Source organism: Carassius gibelio, chromosome B6 (genome assembly GCF_023724105.1).
Source record: "Carassius gibelio isolate Cgi1373 ecotype wild population from Czech Republic chromosome B6, carGib1.2-hapl.c, whole genome shotgun sequence".
NCBI classification, from domain to species: Eukaryota; Metazoa; Chordata; class Actinopteri; order Cypriniformes; family Cyprinidae; genus Carassius; species Carassius gibelio.
Genome location: NC_068401.1, coordinates 3,225,604 through 3,247,801, shown reverse-complemented (window position 1 = coordinate 3,247,801; position 22,198 = coordinate 3,225,604). Strand labels below are relative to the sequence as shown.

At 35.5% G+C, this 22,198-nt stretch overlaps 1 protein-coding gene across 2 annotated transcripts in view; it reads right to left on the bottom strand.

Annotated features, from left to right (window-relative positions):
* LOC127959340 (voltage-dependent calcium channel subunit alpha-2/delta-2) overlaps nucleotides 1–19,130 on the bottom strand; it is a 201,694-nt gene extending 182,564 nt beyond the window's left edge. For both annotated transcript variants that reach the window (XM_052558443.1, XM_052558444.1), the window contains exons 1-2: nucleotides 18,764–19,130; nucleotides 7,570–7,651 (exon numbers count right to left, since the gene is read on the bottom strand). In XM_052558443.1, the coding sequence (XP_052414403.1) occupies nucleotides 7,570–7,651; nucleotides 18,764–18,879 (198 nt within the window). In that variant the 5' untranslated portion in view covers nucleotides 18,880–19,130. The remainder of the gene's footprint in view (nucleotides 1–7,569; nucleotides 7,652–18,763) is intronic.
* Nucleotides 19,131–22,198: the final 3,068 nt, after the last annotated feature.

Here is a 22,198-nt window from a genome sequence, read left to right as displayed (position 1 = left end):
AAGACCACTGAGAACAACCCCCCCCCCCCCCACACACACACACACCTGCATCATTTAGCTTTAGAAATCAAGCCTGTCCAGAAGAAAATGTAACTGCTACATCTAAATGCCTTGGAAGAAATAATAACACTAACCATTAAACTGTATAGAGCCATAAAATCAATGTGGATAGCAGCTCAGATCATTTGCTTTTCAATGAGAAACATCGGAGATCTCCTCTGAGACATTACGATATCTACTGTGGTCTTTTCTCAAAAGAAACATCTGAGACTTGAGATAAATTGACAATCATATTCAATGTTAATCGGCAGGTGGGTTTGCCACATGCTAATCAAATCCTCTGGAATTATATTCCGGACTTTATTCAAAAGGAATTGCAAATTGCATTTGCGTTTTCAATTTGTGGACGCATAAAAAGTGACATAATCCAAACGCAAATACAAATCGCGCATCACTGTTTGCATTTTCGTTTAAGCGAATGCACAGTGTCTGCCAAATTTAACATGGAAATGCAAAATCTGTTTGCAATTGTGTTTCCCATATCTTATGAGCTATGAGCCTGTCATATTTAAATAGCAATATTAATTACCACATTGCCTTTTCACTCTCTCTGCACTGTGCATGTAAACTTCCAAAACTCAAATGAAATCACAATTCCTTTTGCATTTGCATTTCCAAAGTCTACACAGAAACCTGTCAATCAAGTTACAGGGGTGGGGCCATTTTATTGGGCGTTTTGGCAGTTTACATCCACAGTGCAGAGAGAGTGAAAAGGCAATGTGGTAATTAATATTGCTATTTAAATATGACAGGCTCATACCTTGTAAGACATTGGAAACACAATTGCAAACGGACTTTGCATTTCCATTTTAAATTTGGCAGACATTGTGCATTCGCTTAAACGAAAATGCAAACGGTAATGCGCGATTTGCATTTGCGTTTGGATTATGACACATTTTATACATCCAAAAATTGAAAACGCAAATACAATTTGCGATTCCTTTTGAATAATGTCCGCAATATCATTCCATAGAAATCTATGATGTTGATGTTGAAAGTGAAAGTGGCAGTTACATTCAGCCAAGTATGGTGTCCCATACTCAGAATTCGGGCTCTGCATTTCACCCGTCCAAAGTGCACACACACACACAAACAGCAGTGAACACACACAAACCATGAACACACACCCGGAGCAGTGGGCAGCCATTAATGCGGCGGCACCCGGAGAGCAGTTGGGGTTTGGTACCTTGCTCAAGGACACCTCAGTCGTAGTATTGCCGGCCCGAGACTCAAACCCACAACCCTGCACAGATCAAGCACCATTTACAAGCCAAAACAGTCCAAAACTGATCTGAGGAATGATGATGAGAAAGCATTATTATGCACTTGGTTTTAGGTCAGAAGTGATGGTTTAATTTTAAAACTTCTTAATGATGGATTTGTTTCTTATAAACGCGCAGCTTTTTCTTTTACAAGACATTGAGTGATGAACTGGAGAGGTGTGGATTACTTGTGGATTATTGTGATGTTTTAATTAGCTGTTTGGACTCTCATTCTGATGGCACCCATTCACTGCAGAGGATCCATTGGTGAAAAAATGATGTAATGATACTTACTTACATTTTAGAGTCTGAGTACATTTTTTGAAAATGTTCACTATTCCTTTAATGTCTGATATATAAAGTTACACTACATTTTAAGCGTTGTGTGACTTCAAAGAGATGAAATAGAATTAATGACATAACATGTGATAAAGCTGTCTGCAGACTCGTGGCTTGTGCTGTATTACTTTAGGCGGCATCAGTAGCAGTTACAGTATTATTAGCTGTGACACGTCAGTTTGAATTATGCATGGTCTCCAGCAGAAAGCAGGCAGAGATCAAAGGTCACGGAGGGCAGCTTTATAGCGTCGCTCTCAACAGTTCACATTACTCCAATATGAGTCCTGACTTCATCCTAATTAAGTCATTCAAAACACTAGCGTCTGGCTTGAATTAGATTTTTTCTATTTATCCATCGGCATATTACTACTATTCTTCTAATTATCAATCTGCTGCTTTGAAACAATGTATTATATAAAGCGCTACAGTATATAAGTAAAGGTGACTTGATTTGATAAGTTATTTCATGTTATGAGCAAATTAGAATAAGGTCACAGACAATCAGCTAATCAACTCAAAACACCTGCAAAGGTTTCCTGATCCTTCAAAATGGTCTCTCAGTTTGGTTCACCAGGCTACACAATCATGGGGAAGACTGCTGATCTGACAGTTGTCAAGAAGACAATCATTGACACCCTTCACAAGGAGGGTGAGCCACAAACATTAATTACCAAAGAAGCTGGCTGTTCACAGAGTGCTGTATCCAAGCATGTTAACAGAAAGTTGAGTGGAAGGAAAAAGTGTGGAAGAAAAAGATGTACAACTAACCAAGAGAACCACAGCCTGATGAGGATTGTCAAGCAAAATCGATTCAAGAATTTGAGTGAACTTCACAAGGAATGGACTGAGGCTGGGGTCAAGGCACAGTCTGTGATGATTTGGGATGCAATGTCATCTGCTGGTGTTGGTCCATTATGTTTTTTTTGGAAACCAAAGTCACTGCACCCGTTTACCAAGGAATTTTGGAGCACTTCATGCTTCCTTCTGCTGACCAGCTTTTTGAGGATTTGGCACCTGCCCACACTGCCAGAAGCACCAAAAGTTGGTTAAATGACCATGGTGGTGGTGTGCTTGACTGTCCAGCAAACTCACCAGACCTGAACCCCAGAGAGAAACTATGGGCTATTGTCAAGAGGAAAATGAGAAACAAGAGACCAAACAATGCAGATGAACTGAAGGCTACTGTCAAAGAAACTAGGGGTGTGCACGGATAGTCGAACATTCGTTCTGCTGTAATTATTCGATAAATAAAAATGATCTTCAAATGTTGCTGTATTTTTGCTTGCTGTAATAAAAAAAAAACACAATAAAACCTAGTTCGGTCACTTTCTGTGATTCTCTACCGCATATTTGAAGATGTCTGTAAGCGAAAAATAATTAATGAATGAATAAGAACTGCAGTCTTTTACAGTGCTTCAAAAATGCTGTGGAGAATCACAGAAAAAGAACAAATTCAAGAACATTGTTGCGGCATATCTCAAGCAACGAATTATGACCTCTAACTTGGAGAATGCAGGGAAAAGTCTTCTTCTTATGTCCACCCTAGACCCTCGGCACAAACATCTCAGGTTCCTCAACGCAAACATGAGAGAAGTAAGAAAAAAAACTTCTTGAACATTATCAGAGCATTTGGCACGGATGCAGCCGCCACCACCAACGATGAAGAGGATCCGGCAATGCCCACTCGTCGGAAAAGGGCTTCCAGACCACCTCAGCAGTGCCACAAACTGATCACCTCCATGCCACGCCAAATTGAGGCAGTAATTAAAGCAAAAGGAGACTCTACCAAGTATTGAGTACATGTACAGTAAATTAACCTAATCTCCAGAAGGCCAACCATTCACAAACATTTTTTTTTGGTCTTATGAAGTATTCTAATTTTTTGAGATAGTGAATTGGTGGGTTTTTGTTAAATGTGAGCCAGAATCATCACAAATAAAAGAACCAAAGACTAAAACTACTTCAGTCTGTGTGCACTGAATTATTAAATACACTAGTTTCACAATTTGAGCCGAATTACTGAAATAAATACTTTTCCACAACATTCTAATTTATTGAGATGCACCTGTACACTACTGTATGTTTGACGCTATTCTTCTTGCAAGCCGTGGTATTTTTACTTCAGGACAAGCAAATCTAGTTCATACTTCTATCTGAATCAGAGAACAGCATGCATTCTGCAGCACTTTCTAAACCTTTTCTTGACTCAGTGTCTATTTCTGTCTCTTACACAAAACACACAACAGTACAGGTATCCAAACACCCAACAAACACATGCACGAACACAAACAGTTGGCTTCAGAGGTAGAGAAAAAAATAATTTAAACAAGAAACAGATAGACTTAGGACAAAGCATAAAATATGCAGATGACTGGCTCAACATGAGCCGTCATAACCTTGAAGAGGAGCCCAGAAACGGCCACACGAGTGTGTTCTATTTATAGCTGCGCTGCTGAACTAAGTGTAGGAACACTTAGGGAGTGTGTGTGGGAGTAAAGCTGCATGACTGCTTATCTAACATCACTGAATAAAGACACAGAGAGAGATGGAAATAGAAACAAGAGAGAGAAGAAAAGGAGCAGCGCTTTCGACGTCCGTTATATTTAATTTCCAGAAGCAAAGTTAATCAGGATGGAAATGATGCAACTGAAAGGATGTTCATGTATCTCAGGGGTTCCCAAACTCTTTTTGTCAGCGGAATCGCTTTCATCTAAATTATTTAGTTGGAAAATGTTAGCTTCCAAGTACATACACAGAAAAAAAATTGTCAAGTTAAACAAAATGTGCTTCATATGCAGCGTTTCCCACAAAATAAGATTCTACTTGCGGTGGTGTGGTGTTTGGGGACTGGGGAAGGGGGGTGGTTAAGTTAAATATATCATATATTTTTAGTGACAAGTACATATTTGCCATTGCCAACACTTCGTGTCAGATACCTTAAAGGGATAGTTCACCCAAAATGAAAATTCTATCATCTTTTACGCACCCTCAAGTTGTTCCAAACCTGTATGAGTTTCTTTGTTCTGTTGAACACAAAGGAAGATATTTGGAAGAATGACAGAATCAAACAGAACTCGGTCCCCAATGACTTCCATAGTAGGAAAAAATATATACTATGGTAGTCAATGGGAACCGAGATCTGTTTGGTTACAAACATTCTTCCAAATATCTTCCTTTGTGTTCAGCAGAACAAAGAAACTCATACAGGTTTGGAACAACTTGAGGGTGAGTAAACGATGATAGAATTTTCATTTTTGGGTGACCTATCCCTTTAAAGACAATGTTATTGCTAAATTGCTATGCCATTGCTACACTTTCTATGCTATGACTGCTCCACAGACTTCTTGTTGCAAATTTTGCTCAAATACATACACACAAACCTGGACCTGGAGATGGACACACACACACACACACACACACACACACACACAATCAAACTCACAAACTTACTGACACACTCAAACACAAGCTCATACACTCAAACATTCAAAAAGACTCACAAACACACAGACTCAGACACACACAGGCTCACACACACACCAAACTGGACCTGGAGGTGGACACACACAGACTCTGACACACACACACACACACACACAAACCTGGAGATTGAGGTGGACAAAAACCAACACACACCAACCTGAACCTGGAGATAATAATAATATAATGTCTAGTCTGGTGGCTGTGATATATATAAACATACCGACGTCCATTGCCATGATTTTTGGAATGACTGATCGCGAGAGGAAAAAAATGATGTTTTAGTCGCATAACATTGGTTAATGGAAACGTAACCAAAAGTATTGTTTTTTTCTTCTTCATGCTTTACATTTTAACTAAACTTTTTTTTTAAAGACACAACACTATATTTGGACAACACTATATATTTACTCATAATATTTACAGGAAATTTATACTCAGAAGTTGACATTACGCCAAACAGCTAAAGCTATCAGCCGATACTGATCATCTCAAAATGGCATCAGACTATCACTAGTCCAAACCATGTTTACTGAGTTTATCTATCCAGAGGTCTGAATAACATCTGCTATCTGAATTTTCGCTAGGGTTAAGAATTTGTGTTCAGCTTGCATTAAGATCGTGATCTTTCTGATTCCTTCTTTCTCCATTTCTCTCATTTCCATCCGAAATATTTCCAACTCACCTGCTTGCAGTTTTTCAAGCAAAATGTATTCAAGATTGTTGCACGCTAAAAGCGGCAAGTCCGTTCTATTTACTTTATCCAAAATAACTTTGAGTTGCAAAAAAAATGCTTAGAATTCATTTGCAAGATTTTTTTTTTCCAGAAGGGGTGGGAAAAGAATATCAGAATAAACTGGGCATGAAGAGGAAAGAGAGAGTGACGAAGGAAAGCAATCTTGTTAGCAGGCCGCCGTAGCCCAGGGAAGACTTCTATCAGATGCACATATAGGGAGAAGCATTCATTTAGAAAATGGCTTTTTCTGCACATGCTGGGCCATTTAGCACTCCCTGTGACGACTCCTGTTTGGGCCGGAGATAAATGCGCTTCCACAGACTCATACACACACACACACACACACTCACACTCCGACCATAGACTCAGCAACCTTCAGCTCCTGAGAGTGCAAACACAGATTTGCATGCCTTCAGTGTCCCAAACTGATTTTCACACACACACATATATACCAATGGACAAATTACAATATGTTTTGCCCTCACAAATAGCTGAGAATGTTTATCCTCCCTATCAGTTACTCTGCTGTATGTGCCAGCAGAATATATTTAATGCTAACAAACAAAAACCACCAGCGCTTGAAAACAGAAATAGTCTGAGATATAATTTACTGGAAATTATTTGTTAATATTTAAATATAGATTTTAAATGGTATATTTACATAAATGTGTGTGTGTGTGTGTATCATATTTTAGTGTATTTTTATTATACTCACATATTACTTACTTAAAATTTTCGTATTTTTTACATCTCACTGCTATTATTATTATTATTATTATTATTACTTGTATTACTTGTATTTTAGACAGTGATAATGATACAACTATTCAGCATTTTATATATTCTTAATTTAAATTCTTCTTTTCACTGAAATAAAAATAAAATGCATTTTCATGGTCTCAGACTTTTTAAATACTGACAAATTATTTAATGCAATTTAATAAATTATATAGAATACTCATTTAACATGTGAAACAGACATGTGAAATAAATAAATCTGAACTATTTTGTACTTTTTTGTATTTGTAATTTTATTATGTCTCACTGTTTAAGCCATTACCACTGTCTCAAATTATAAAATTATTTTTTTTTTTATCATTATTATCATTATTATTATTATCAAACAGTTCTAATTATTATTTAACACACACACACACACATATATATATACCTATAGGCAGATATACAGATCATAATCTAGTTTGTAATAGAAAAATGCATTAAAATAATAAATTTTCCTGGTGTATTTAAATATGAACAAATTCACAATTTCCCAAATAATACAGAATACTCATTTAAAAAGTGAAACATACATGTAAAATATTGTATACAAAGCAACATATATTTAATACTTCAGGCTTTCAGAAACTACAGTGAAATAAATCATAGCTTAGGGCCCAATACTATGTGACCGCTGTCAACAGAAAATGATTGTTATGAAATGTCACTATTGAAACGACCACAAAGAAACACTGCTATTACTGTAATCATCTTATGCAACCACTGTTATCATTACATCAGTAACAAGTTAAAGCTTCCTCCTAGGGCACCACAACAAAGGTAAATAATACAGTGTGAATATTATGGTCTCTTCCACACTACCACAGAAGAGAGGTGCCTTTGCCCTACAGCTCTGAAACTACACAATATTTGTCCATCTAGTGTAAAACAAGTTAAAGAGGTTAAACTTACTCCTTTCATTTGCTGAACTCCGGTGACGAGCTGCAGCACCTTCTCCAGTTCCTTCTCTATGCGACCTGCCCAGTGCATCATCCTGTTAGACACAGAGAGCACTAGTTAACAGCAATGCAAATGTGCACTACATCACATAATGGCTAAATCCCCATTTACATACTGGACTATCGCTCCTATATAGTGTGTGGCAACAAAACAAAAAACTCGACTAAACAAAACAGAAATGTGATAAAATTGGAATGACAGCACTTTTTTTTCCAGCTGTCCAAGAGTTGCAAAAAACAAAAACAAATCTGACAGTGATTCTGTATCAGAAAACCGACAGTCTGTTTCATATTGCAGGGGTGATAATTCACAATTAATGATATTGATTTTATTTTTACTGCGACCTTGTATGTCCCAGGAGCTCTATATTTATATACTGGTTTTACAGACAGTGTGACATTTCATAAAAAGCGTAATATCTACTAGAGCACATCTGCAGTCACGAGGTGTTTTAACATTCAGTGTTCAGGAAACTGATGGAGAAAATTACAGGGGAATTTCAGCAGTGTCACACAAACCTTATAACGGTTTTATCTGCTCTTGCCTAATAGTCAGAGATTTGCAACCACGGCCCGGGGTCAGAAATAACCCTTATCTGTGTTACACAGCCTGAGAATAGCCCCCAAAGAAATGCTGCATATGTGTGTGTGTGTGTGTGTGTGTTTCTGACTGAGCATACTTATTTAATTGATAAGAATGACTGAACCCAGCTATTCTATTAGCATTTAATAATATAATGTGTTTCAAAATAAATACATTATTTCTTAAGAGTGCACATTGCAATTTTTCTGTTTTTACCCCATACACTGGCATCCAGTTGAACTCCAGAAACGAGATCGTGAACCAATCACTCTGTGAACTGGATCAACTGATTTACTAAAAAGATCATACGCAAAAGAACAATTAATTCGCCAAATAGCTCTTGCTTCATATTTCATAATTTAAATGAATGAACGAAATGGTTTGTGGATTGTCATCACATTGAGTTGTTGTGTCACTTTAAAATACTGACAATATTAAACAAGAAATTGTTGAAAAATGAATGTTTTATGAAGGTTTAAAATAAAAATAATAATAACATTTTAAATATAATAAAACAATAAAAATATTTTTTAATGATTAAAATCAAATAAAATAAATAAGTGTTTTTTTATTCATCCATTCATCACAAAACTCTGGACTTTTATTAGTTCCTAGGATAGCAAAGTCCATTAAAGGAGGTAGAGCTTTTTCACATTTGGCTCCCAAACTCTGGAATAGCCTTCCTGATAATGTTCGGGGTTCAGACACACTCTCTCTGTTTAAATCCAGTTAAAGCACACTAAATCTGTTCAGCCAAGCATTCACATAATGTATCTCATAACCTTGTTCTTCAGTTACATCTGATCAAATGCACATTTTAATTCTTTTGTTTGGGTTGAACACATCATTTTTTGCTTAGTTGGAACAGCAGCTATGCTCATTTTTTTAACCTTCTTGGTTTCTACTAAGAATGACACAATCTTCAGTCTGGATCCAGCCCTTACAACCTGAGATGACCGAACACCTGAGAAGAGATGATGCTAAACCCTCCCAGAAGACCTCAGATGATGCCAACCCTCAGATGCCAACTACCAGATTTTGCTATAATGGACATCAACTCGAGTCATCACTGAAAAACTATTACTAAATATAATTTAGAATCTTTAATTTTCTGTAAAGTTGCTTTGCAATCATTTGCATCGTGAAAAGCGCCATAAAAAATATACTTGAATGGAATTGAAAAATATTATAGATTAGAAGTCAAAAAAATTCAATCAAGAATTTTCAGACAGACAGCAGGCTTTTATGAGTTATCAGAATTTGACAGTGATTTTATATCAGAAAAAAAGACAGTGATTTTTATATCAGTGATTTTATATCAGCTGAATAGTTGTACAATTAATACAAATGCTTTTATTTAGACTGTGACCCTGTGACTTTGAATGTCCCAGCAGGATGAAGAACAGCTTACAGATTTGCAAAGACGTTGCATGAGTAAATGATGAACTGTCACTTTAAGAAAGTAAACCGGCTCATTTTGGATTCATCTAGACTTTAATCACTACCCTTCCAAACTCTCATCTGCTCTTTCTCCCTCTCTCTGGCAATGTGCTGCTTGGCTGTTGGCAGGTAAGAGTGGATGTTTAAGGAGCCCGAATGATAAAGAAAGCCCGGTTCTGACAGGAGTGCCTCCCTAAGCAGCAACAACATTTACTAACTGGGCCAAACCCGAATGAAGCGATCAAACGTCCACAGATCAGAGCTGTATATCTGCCTGCAGCTCCTAAAGCTCTTAACACAATGAGATTCAGCAGAAGAGAGATGGACAGAGAGTGGAAAGGAAGAAAATGCTTTCTTGGGCCAGGAACGTTATGAACAAAAACACAGAGGTGAATGAGCTCAGGCGACAGCTCTGCATGTCTGCAGCTTGCTGTATGTACTTACAGGGATAGTGCAGACTAAACTGAATCGTCTGGCATCATTTACTCACCCTCAACTTGTTCCAAACTTGTATGACTATCACGAAACATAAAACATGCTGCTGTTTTAAACATTTCTGGTTTATAATCATATGATAGCTCTGTGTGAGGAACAGAATGAAATGTATTATTCACTAAAAGTCATCTTCACCATTTACTTTCAGCAGAACACTACAGTGTATTGTAAAATTTAAATTACAAAAATAAAATGTAAAATTGTAATTATAAAAAAAATATATTTATTAATATGAAACATTTTATTTTATTTAAAAATAAAAAAACAGTTTTTTCCAACTGTGTAAGAATTGAAAAGGCAGCAAGAAAGAGTTAATTAAAAACAAAAATAAGGAATTAATTCAATTAAATAAAAAGGAATGTCACCAACTCTCCAGGAGTTGACAAAGTGACTATAAAAATAAAAATAAAGAAAATAATAAAAATCCCAAAAAAATAAAAAAATAAATAATAATACATTCTTATTTTATTTATTTTTTTAAATCTGATAATCTTGTTATTTTTGTGGTTTTATTATAGTTTGAAAATGAGAAATTACCTTTAATAGTATAACACATCTACACACAAAAAAAATTATTCCATTGAAAACAGACCAGTTGAAAGATATGAAAATAAATTAAATAGCCTAAATAAAGTTTATCAAGAAAGACTCATAAAAGGAAAAATATATGTACATTATTAATGTAAGTATGCATTTATTTTATTTTAACAAACACAAAAAATGTATCCTGAGAGTAAAAAATATATATACATAAAGCTGATGTGTTAAATTATGTGGACAGTCCTTTTAAGAAACAATGAGGCACCAAATCAAGTTATAGACAGAAGCTCTACCTTACTAGAGCAGGTATTCGAGTTCAGACAGAACTTGAAGATTAAATATAATGGATGTCCACATTACCTAAAACACACCCACCTATGAGTAAATACACAAAGAAATGACTGGCTTTTCTAATACACAAATCTAAACTAAAAGCTTTAAGGGCTTTTAGCACCTACATCTCAACGTACACTGAGCTGGGTAAAAAGCACTAAGAAACATCGACTGAGACCAAAGTAATGGCATGCATAAATGCAATCGTAACTTCATTCAGAACTGAGTAAACCTTAAAACACCAGCAAATAGTCCAGTGCTTTCAGATCATTGATTTCAGATATTTTCTTTCTGTATTACAGCTGTTTCACTGCAAATCCAAAGAAGCTAACAACATCTATCTCCACCATCAGACAAGCAACATGGTCATTTGTCATTGAATGTTAGCACAGAAAAAGAAATGTCAACGTGAAATGTCAGCTTCATCTGAATGACAAGGATAGGAAGATCAGCTGGAGAATGATTCATGACGGCAACAAAGAAAACACTTCTCCACAGCTGCTGTCTAATGCAGTTAAAGCACTGTTTTCCTCATAAGCAAGTGACAAATCACCATGTTTTGTAAGATATAAGATTTACAACAAAGTACATACAGCATTTTATTTCTTTATGGTGCCAAACAACACATAATAAACTACTTTCTTAATGAAAATTTAGAAAATGCTAAATTATGCAAAACTCACAAAATGAAGTCTCAAAATCCAAATGAACCAAACAAGATCGACTTGAACAAGACCTCAATAAATGACGCGTGTTACCTGATCTACAAATGCACAGATTCATTTTTGCAAGAGCATTTTATGAAACATTAATGCAGAACAGAACATTTTCATTTGCAATAATGTCTGTATTTGTACAAATTATTGCACAATCATTTAATCCCGAATTCCACACACTCAAATTAAAAGGCACTTTCATGGTTGCTAAGATACATGCATAAAATGTATGTAGCACATGGATAATTGTGCATGCATCTATTAATCATTCTGAGTCTAATTCATCCCATACGGGGCAAACAGTGTGAGCTTTTGTTTACAGTAGCAAGTTGGTATGGAAAATTTTTTTTTTGAAAGCAACATGGCAGAGGAGACATACTGTACTGTGCTGTTTTCTTTTTTATAACCACACCTGAACGCTGCCACTCACATTTTTAGATGCAAAGCCCCTAAGATAAACTTTGTGCAAGGCGCCCCAATCCTAAAATGTCAAAAGGATTTATATAGTTTTTTGCACAAATTACCTTTTTATTCAGTGAAATATGAACATTAGTTACATGTTCATATTTAATTTGTTCAATTTCTATTGTTACATAATTTTTTATTATTATAGTACTATACTGTAAAATGTAATTTTTTACTTATTTATTTTTATTTATTTAATCTGTTGACCTTTTCATCTATTTTCATACTATTTATTTGAAAAAAAAAATTTTAACATACTGTTTATTTATTTTAATCTATTTTTACTTGCATACTTATTTCAATCAAATTTTTTGTTCTGATTGTGTTCTATTGTCTTGCATCTCAGTCCTAATTCTGATCACAAATAAAAGTGCATCATAATATCTTTATTGCCAGACAGCTTGTGTCCAAGGCACAAACGTGTGAAAAGTGTGTTCAAGTATGTTCTAGCAGTTTTCTAGTAAAGCATGGCGCTTACAACATCAAGGTCATGGGTTCAATTCCCAAGTAATACATTAAGAATAAAATATCTTGAAAGCAATGGATAAAAGACCTGTCAATGCAAGCTTGCATGCATACTTATAAATTAGGGGTGTGTTCAAATCAATAGTCCTAACTATGAGAACATGGTATTAGGAATAATGAGAAAACAAGCAGCAGTTACCTATAGTAAATTCGATTTGAAGGCTACTTTGGTTTAGTGTCTTCTTACAAAATATCCATTAGAGGTTGATTCGGTTAAGTGAAATGTCTTTTGGCAGCTGAGATTCAATTCACTAAAGGAAAAATAAATTCAATTCAATCTGTGGCCAACTCAGCATCTTTTGGGCAAGAACAAATCTCCAATAGTTTGCTAAGATTTAACCATAAAAACATATGTTGAATCAAATAATAGCGGAATTTTCTTTAGCTTTTCCCAAAAGTGTTTTTTTCCCCACGAGACCAGTCTCTGACTCACTACTTCCTCTCACGTTTTATGCTATTCAAACGTAATTAACCAAACTAAGCCAAACACTGTTATTATATGTACTGTGACCTCAGAAACTCCTGATGCAAAGACAAGCTGCTGAGCCAGTGCAGAGGGAGATTCCTGTAATCTATCGATCTGATAGTGACAGATACACAGGAAGGGAAGAAATGAGATCAAGCGTGTTTGGATTACACACCTCCTAATGAAAGATCTAGGGGGAGATGGTAATAAATGGTTTCGCTGCTGAAGGAAGTGTCAAAACGAGAAAGGTCACAGAGGGAAAAATAAAGGTTTTCAGAGCGAGGGAGTACTGATGCTAACCGCTAATGACAACACCTCCAGCATGTGCGCGAATCTAGAATTGCTCTTTTATACTCACAAAATGTGCCAGGTCATGCTTTATGACTCCATCATCCAAACAACTTTATATAGTGCCTGACCACGATATACTAGCAGATTTTTTACTTGCGTTGTCAAAATATTCTGTTTCTAAATTTGTGAATTATATTTGCTTTACTATATACAACTTTATTATTATTATTATTATTATTATTATTATTATTAATATTATTACATACTACTTGTAGAATTTATATTATATTACTATTTATATTAGCATTACTAATCCTATAATTGTATTTATATTATTATAATATGAAACTGTCAAAAATACATTAGACACTAGGGTTGTGCCGATAGACGATAGTATCGTGTATCGACGACAGTCAGAGATATCGACGATAGCAGATGTCTCTGTCGATAGTCGAGATGCACAGATGCGGCAAATTTGTCACAGGACGCGCGATACGGCAGTTGCATCTGACTATATATGCACTAGCTGTTTTAAAGCTGCAGTAGGTAACTTTTGTAAAAATATATTTTTTACATATTTGTTAAACCTGTCATTATGTCCTGACAGTAGAATATGAGACAGATAATCTGTGAAAAAAATCAAGCTCCTCTGGCTCCTCCCGGTGGTCCTATTGCCATTTGCAGGAATTAATCCGCTCCCGGTAAGAAACAACCAATCAGAGCTGCGGTCCGTAACTTTGTTTGTGTTCAAAATGTAGAAAAATGTATATAATAAGCGAGTACACCATGAATCCATTTTCCAAACCGTGTTTTTAGCTTGTCCTGAATCACTAGGGTACACCTATAATAAGTGTTTATATTCGGACTATTTTAGATTGCTTCAGGGGTACCGCGGCGGCGTAACCCAGTACCTTTGTGATTCTTCGTAGACATAAACAGAGAGAAGTAGATCCGGCTACAATGTTCTTCCGCAAGACGCAAGCAGTTCTGTTTATTAACCGCTAGAGCGTCAAAAGTTACCGACTGCAGCTTTAAATACAGTATTTTTTGTTATGTTTGTCCCAAACCTGTATTCATTTCTTTCTCGTGCTGAACACAAAAGAAGATATTTTGAAGAATGTGGGTCACCATACAGTTGCTGGTCCACATTGAATTTGAGTTTCTTCTTTTTTGAGATTCTTCAAAATAACATTTTTTATTTTCAGCAGAATAAAGAAACTCTTTCAGGTTTAAAACTAAATTTGAATGAGTAAATGATGTAATAAAAATAAATCACTATTTTTATTTTTTGGGTGAACATTTCCTTTAATGTTAATAAAACACCAAAACACAAAGAGGAAAATCACTCACTACTCAGAAACTTTAATACAGTTGCTTTAATAGGAATCAATATATAAAGAGTTTGGTTCTGAAACGCTATAAATCCATTTTGACCAATTTAAGTAAAAATGTGATTTCTTTACCAAGAAAGTGGAAAGAAAAAAAACAATATTTTCTGTTTCAAACACATAGCACATACACATAGCATCTTTAGGTTATAACTTATAATAACAAAAAAAATTCTAATCCAGATTTAGATTTTCAAAGATTTATTAGATTTATTTTCCCAAAATGCAATAAATCCATGATAGATTTTTTTTCCTTTTTTTCAAAATGCAATAAATCCATTGAATTTGATTGAAACTGAAAATAAGTTATTTTTCATATTGAAAATACACAACATAATAAGTTGATCCACATATGACAGCCTTTGAACTTGGTCAATACTAATCTTATATACAGGTACCGGACTAAAAATACAATCATCAGTCATCGGATCCCAAAATGAATTCAGTGCTTGCTATAAATTAATTACAACAATAAAATATAATTTCATCATTAATAAGAAAAAGGACAATATCACATTAGATCACAGAAATTCCAAAATGACATTTCCCTTACATTCAACTTCCAAAATTGCATTCATCTTTGCCATGTTACATTCATTTTAGTGTTCTCAAGGTACCAAAATTTCAGTATTCGCAGCCGATACCAGTGAAAATCCACGGTTCTTAGTAACAATTTTGGTACCAAAGCAAAACACAAAAAATCGCCATTGGCTAGTTAATTTTTCAGTTTACTCGCCAGACAACAAAAACATAAATGTCATTAATAAAAACACTAACACTGACAAGCTACACTATCACGTTCATAATCGACTGCGATTCATCTAATGAACGCGATACTGCGTAGCTTGTCTGTGATCTACGACTCTGTAATAAGAGCCACTCCATCTGAAAGCACGTAATGGAGATTTACCAATACTATTAATAACAGAATTGATTTCCACCCTGCTTTCCTAGATATTGGCATCGGCTATCAAACAACAAATATCGGTCAACCAATAGAAAGAAGACAGGAGACTCAGTTTGTGACACTTAGAAGAGGTTACTTTCATCTAAAAATTAATTATTTAAATGCCGATTCATTTAGCCATTAAGCAGCCTGTCGTGTGAGTGGAGTAAATCAGTAATCTATAACACAAAACACCCTTAAATGTTATCAGTATGGAGATTTTGGGGTTTACCTGTTTATGACCTACACAACAGGTACGTGATTAACTCTATGGCTACTATGGCTTAAGTTTATGAATTAAACACTAGGATTTTATGCCATTTAGGTTCTGTATAAAAAAAAAGCTAGTAGGCTGTTTTGTTTCCTTACAAGGAAGCATACTTGACAAAGGAACTTCATACTTGATAAATTTGAAACATTTTACAGAGGCACAAACATACAATTGCATATGATGCCTTAAAAGACTGCCAACATAGGCAGCTCACTAGGTTTTGAAACATAGATTAAAAAAAAAAAACATGGCAGCCACTTTCATTTATGCCATTAAAACCGTGGTTGAAAGATGAAAAAAAAGAAAGCAAACCACCACTTGTCTGTTATTACCTTTATTAGATTAAAAAGCTGAATGGAATAAGCTTTGATAAACATAAGCATGATTTGGTTTTGGCTATTGATAGATGTCTTTTTATTGTTGCGTTTATTAAATCCTTCTCCGTGGTGGTCATGCTTGCTTACTGACTGGGTTTGGTAAAGAGGAGCAGGCCTCGAGGCTCAAAGCACTGTGTAAAATAAGTGTTACAAATCTCTGTGACTACAGGCCACAGCACCGCGAGCAGAAAGCACACAAACAGAGAGAGCAAAAGACAGTCTATATCAGCGCATTATGAAGATTATCAGTTATTAACTGTACAGGAGTTGAAAACCAGCCTAATGTACTATTTCGGCATTATACTATCCAGACATGGACTATTTGTTCTCTGGCAGAGTCTCTGTGCTTCTGACAGGTTGATAGACGTCGCTTATCAAGGTTGACAGATTACATATGCTGTGCTGTTTGCAAAGTGAAACAATCCTTTCAAATGCACGACACTGTTCTCATGCAAGGCGGTACTAATTTAATGACCTATAGGTTAGTTATTATCGTACCAAGCATGGAATAATACATCTTTATTAAATTTGTAGATTCTGATATAATGCCCATACAAAATACTACACAAAACATAAGGATATATATATATATATAATCTAAAATAATCAATAAATAAAAAAATATATAATATGCTGCAATAATACAATATAAAATAATATACTTGATCAAGAGTAGCAAAAATGTTTAAAATAATATAATTTAATAAAATATACACAAATAAAACTATAAATATAAGTATTTTTTTTACACTGAGCAGCCAAAAAAAAATGTACCAAAAATATTCTTTGACATCAACAACCACAGAAATACTAAATGTTTTCTCCTCTCAATTAAAAATTAATAATGTCTATAACTATCCTAACTATGTCTGATCCTTCAATTATCTGTAGTATTGCAACCCTATCTGTTCAGACTTGTGATCTATTTTTGGATTGCAATCCACCAGTTGAGTTGAGAAAACCACTGTATGTATAATTTCCAATATAAAAAGGGAGACATCATCTTTAGCAGCAAATGTCAACAAGAAGATCACAGACAACTTCATTTCACATTACGTAAAACCTTACATAAACAGCATCACAATTCTATGATTTCATACGGCATTAGAGATGAGATAATCCAATGGGGACTGGCATGTGTTGGCAGTGGCACACAGCAGACAAATCTAGCCTCTGCCCCGTATGAGCGCACAACCACACCCTCACTTCAGAAAGCGGCTGTTGGACAGCACAAAAATGAGACGCTTTACATGCCTCCGAGGCAAACACAAATGATAGTATGCTGCAGTACATCTTTGTTCAATGCAACAACCAATTCTAAACTTAATGAATGGTGATAAACTTGCATATAAGACTAAATGCATTAGGAATCTAATGCAGTTTTTGGAGAAAACTTAGATTGTGAACTGATTCAACCACGGTAAAAAAAGGTTTCAAAAGAGGTCTATTTAAAATCATGATTGTTTTTATTAAACACCAATAAATTCTCCACCATTCTCTTACTGTATGTCAACAGTTGTCTCACTTGTGTCTAACTTTAAGAAAACATCTCAGACAAAGTTGATGCTTGAAGAATGTGTCCTCCAGGCTTTTATAATGAGAGGTTTACAAGCAATAATCAATATCAAACGGGTCACTGATACAGACAAGTCATCATGCTCTCAGAATCTGAATCTCTTACAGAGTATAACCAAACCTAAAACTATTTTACGTTTCAAGGAAACAAGTTAAACGGAGTTCCCAGCCCATATGTCTAATGACTTAGACATTTTATAAACACTGCACTAACAAAAACAAAAAAAAAATCTGAGCGAAGATAAACAATACTAAAATGACTTTCCCTCTACTATAAAAGCTGCATTTTTTAATCCCCGGATGTCTTTAGTTTATTCATGATTGTGGGAATCCTCTTCTAACAGCAGTCGATAAGCTACAATAATGAAAACCCGTTTGAGTGATGCGCTTCAGTCAAAAAGTAGCAGCGTTGAAACGCACCGAGCACTCTCCAGTCGTTACTGTCTCCGTACTCGGTAACACGACAGCTAAAACAGCAAGCAACTATAAATAACGTTACATGGAGCACTAACTATCGCCCGTTTTCCTGTCACGCCTCTTTCGATCAATAACTGAACGACTAACCTTCACGGGAATGATAAACAATCATGTAGAATGGCTTGGGACTACAAATATGAGCGGTGATTAAAAATAAAAACAGACTGACGCGTTAACGGAGATATCATGAGTGCCTCGCGCAACTGGGACGCTGTGGAACGCGCGCGTTCGACGCCTCGCGCTTCCTTGAGGTACTTACGTGTAGTGCTGAGGAAAGAGGAGCGTCGCCGTTCCCGGTGAAGAGAGGCTGAGGAGCAGCACAGTTTGAACGGAGAGGAGGCACAACAGACCGGGGGACTGAGCAAACATCGCCATTTTCCATTAAAAATTTCAAGAAACTGGCTAGATATAAACGAAACCGGTAGTCAAGCGAACGGGGGCTGACGTCGAGCTGTGGTCGAGGATGGAGATGGCTCGTTAAGATCCAAAGCCGCTGTTAAATCTCAATCGGTAACGGGGCTGAGGGATTGATTGACCCGAGACAAGGCAGTTCGGAGACGCGCAGATGCGTTGACGCTGCTGCCGCCACTGGCACTTCTGTGCTGCCGCTGCAGAGCCTTATTTGCTCTCTCTCTCTCTCGCTCTCTCTCGCTCTCTCTCTCTCTCTCTCTCTCTCTCTCTCTCTCTCTCTCTCTCTGCGCGCGCGGTTTCACTGCGCGACAGACGGGGGCGCGCGTCTTAAGAAGACCCTCTTGTCCAGTAGTTATCCAAACCATACTCATCAAATCAGATAAAGGCTGTATGTGAATATAATGTCGTATTTACACTAAAAAAAAAAAACAATTCTACATTTTAGTATAAACACTACCTGATAACTTTGCTGTACTTGTACTTTTACTGCAACTATATTTTTTGTATTTTGTTTTTGTTTTCATCAATCAAGTGGTATGATGAATCAATATGACCGATTTTAAAGATTTTAAGGGGTTGTTTATATTATTTTTTTCTTAGATAATGTTTTTTGACAATCTTTATACATACGTTTATTTTAATATTTTTATTATTTATTATTTTACAACTAATTGGCCACTATCGCTCACTTCCAAAAATGATATATTATAAGTTTTTTTAATTAAGATATCTATTTTACTAAAATTACAGTGGTGGCCCAAATGATTAGAACACTAGTATTTTCACCAGCTAAAAAGGTTTTAAGTCAGTTATTTCTATATTTTGCTGTAGTGTGTCAGTAGGAAATATCAGTTTACATTTCCAAATATTCATTTGACAGTGAGTTTTTTGTCTGACAACAGCCAGCGCTCCACACAGAGATCTGATCTGATCATCATCAGTCTGTCTGGAATAACGAAGAAACTATGGAAGCCTGTTTCTGCCACTAAATAAAAAAAGAAAAAAGGTCATTGCAAATTTTTATCTTACAATTCCTACTTTTTCTCAGTGGTTAGAGAGTTAGGGTTGTGGGTTCGAATCTCAATACCACGACTGAGGTGCCCTTAAGCAAGGCATCGCCGCAACATAAATGGCCGCCCACTGCTCCAGGTGTGTGTTTACAGTGTGTGTGTGTGTGTGTGTTCACTGCTCTGTGTGTGTGTGCCCTTTGGATGGATTAAATGCAGAGCACGAATTCTGAGTATGGGTCACTATACTTGGCTGAATGTCACTTCACTTCACACTAAACTCGCAATTGCTAGTTAAAAAGTCATAATTGTGAGATATGAACTTGCAATTTGGAGAACATATCAGTCTTTTCCCTCCTGCCAAAATTGGACTTTAACTCGCAATTGCAAGTTTATATCTGACAATTCTAAGAAAAAAGACAGAATTGCGAGAAAAAAGCATATGTAATCTGTCAAAATTTCAAGTTAACACAATAACACAATTGTGAGTTTATATCACGGAATTGTGAGATAAAAATTTGCAATAACCTTTTTCTTTTTATTCTTTTTTTATTCAGTGCAGAAACAGGCTTAAGAATAAGAATAAACTGAGTCAGACTAAATCCAGAAGAACTGTGACAATTTCACCAAGATGCTTCAAGAAACCTACCTGCAAAACTACAGTACTGTTTTCGACACTGAAAAATGCTGTCAAAAATAATGTCATAAATAGAATTTCTTTATCAATTAACTTCAGTTAACTCAATTACATCTGTCTCAGTTTGTTCTGTTTCTTCATGTCATTCAACACAGACTAATGATGTGTGGAGCGCTGACTGTTGTGCAAACACAAATCACACTGGATTATCACAATGTTTGATTGTTTAAAAATAAATGTTTGGAAATGTATTATGATATTTCCTACTGACACACTACCGCAAATAATAGAAATAACTGACTTAAAACCATTTTTAGCTGCTGAAAATACTACTGTTCTAATCATTTTGGCCACCAATGTACAGTATGTAAACGTACAAGTCCATACAACCATATAGTGTGAACCATGTTTTGAGGTATCGGCCAAAATCGTGTTGATAGAGAATCGATGTCTGTTCATATTGTGATAATCATGTCACAACATTATGATAACAAGGTTTCACATTGTAATAGTGTATTTTTGAGAAAAGTGTAATTGAACTGAAATTCATTTGCTTCAAGGTCTAATAGATTTTTTTTTTTTTTTTTTTTTTTTTTTTTTACATGTTTGCGAGGAAGTAACTTAAAAACACCAGTTGATAATAAGACATTGAGCAAAAATGAAGAACAGTGAATCAGTGTAGAGAAAAGATCCTGCAGTGTTCAATACTGTGTTATATAATCCAATGCATTTACATCGATTTAATCAATGCATAGATAGACCAGAAACATAAACATGAACATACACAAACACTGGCTTTGTTATCTGTGCTCAATGAGCAGAAAGCCTGAATTCAGTCCATCTTGTAGGAATTCCCTAATTCATGAGTTGGTTGTTCTCTTGTTGTCTGTACTAGTTAGAGCGTGAAACACAGATGTCCTTCAGGGCCGCTGCGTCACGAGGATGATATCGCACAATCTGATCAGAAAGGGACAAAAGACACACTGCCTCTTCCTCAAACACGCTGTCTTAGGTGCCCTTGACTCAGTATTGATCAGAGCAGACAAAACACAGTGTGAGTCTCTCTCTCTCTCACACACACACACACACACACACACAACACTGTCACTCCTGCATTCAGTGTGTCCTTATTTCCCGTGTGCATTTGCATGATTGATAACTGAATCATGATTTAGGTTGCCAGCATCAGTTAAGTTACTTTCCATTCATTTTCTGCTCCCTGTTGTGTGTTTTAATCATGCATTTACACGTTCGAAAGATTCAAACAAACAAACAAACCTCTTTTGTCCATTTTGAAAGCAGTACTGGACTCTGGAGAGGCTGACAATAACAATTTAAAATCTCTAGAAAATTGCAACTAAAATTATTGTCTCGGTACATTTGTCCGTCTGTTACATTTTTTATATTCTTGATAAGTATTTGAGTTTATATTAGGGAATACAAATATATATTAATTTTATTAGTAATTTAAAAGCATACATATTTATATTAAACGGTACTGACAGTACTATGTTTGCATATGCACAGCTTTAGTTACATAAATCTTTATTAAAATAGTATATTATTTTTTTTTATTTTAAGCAATAGTAATGATCCTTGATTTAGCTTATATTGAATATTTTCAAATTTAATGGTGGGC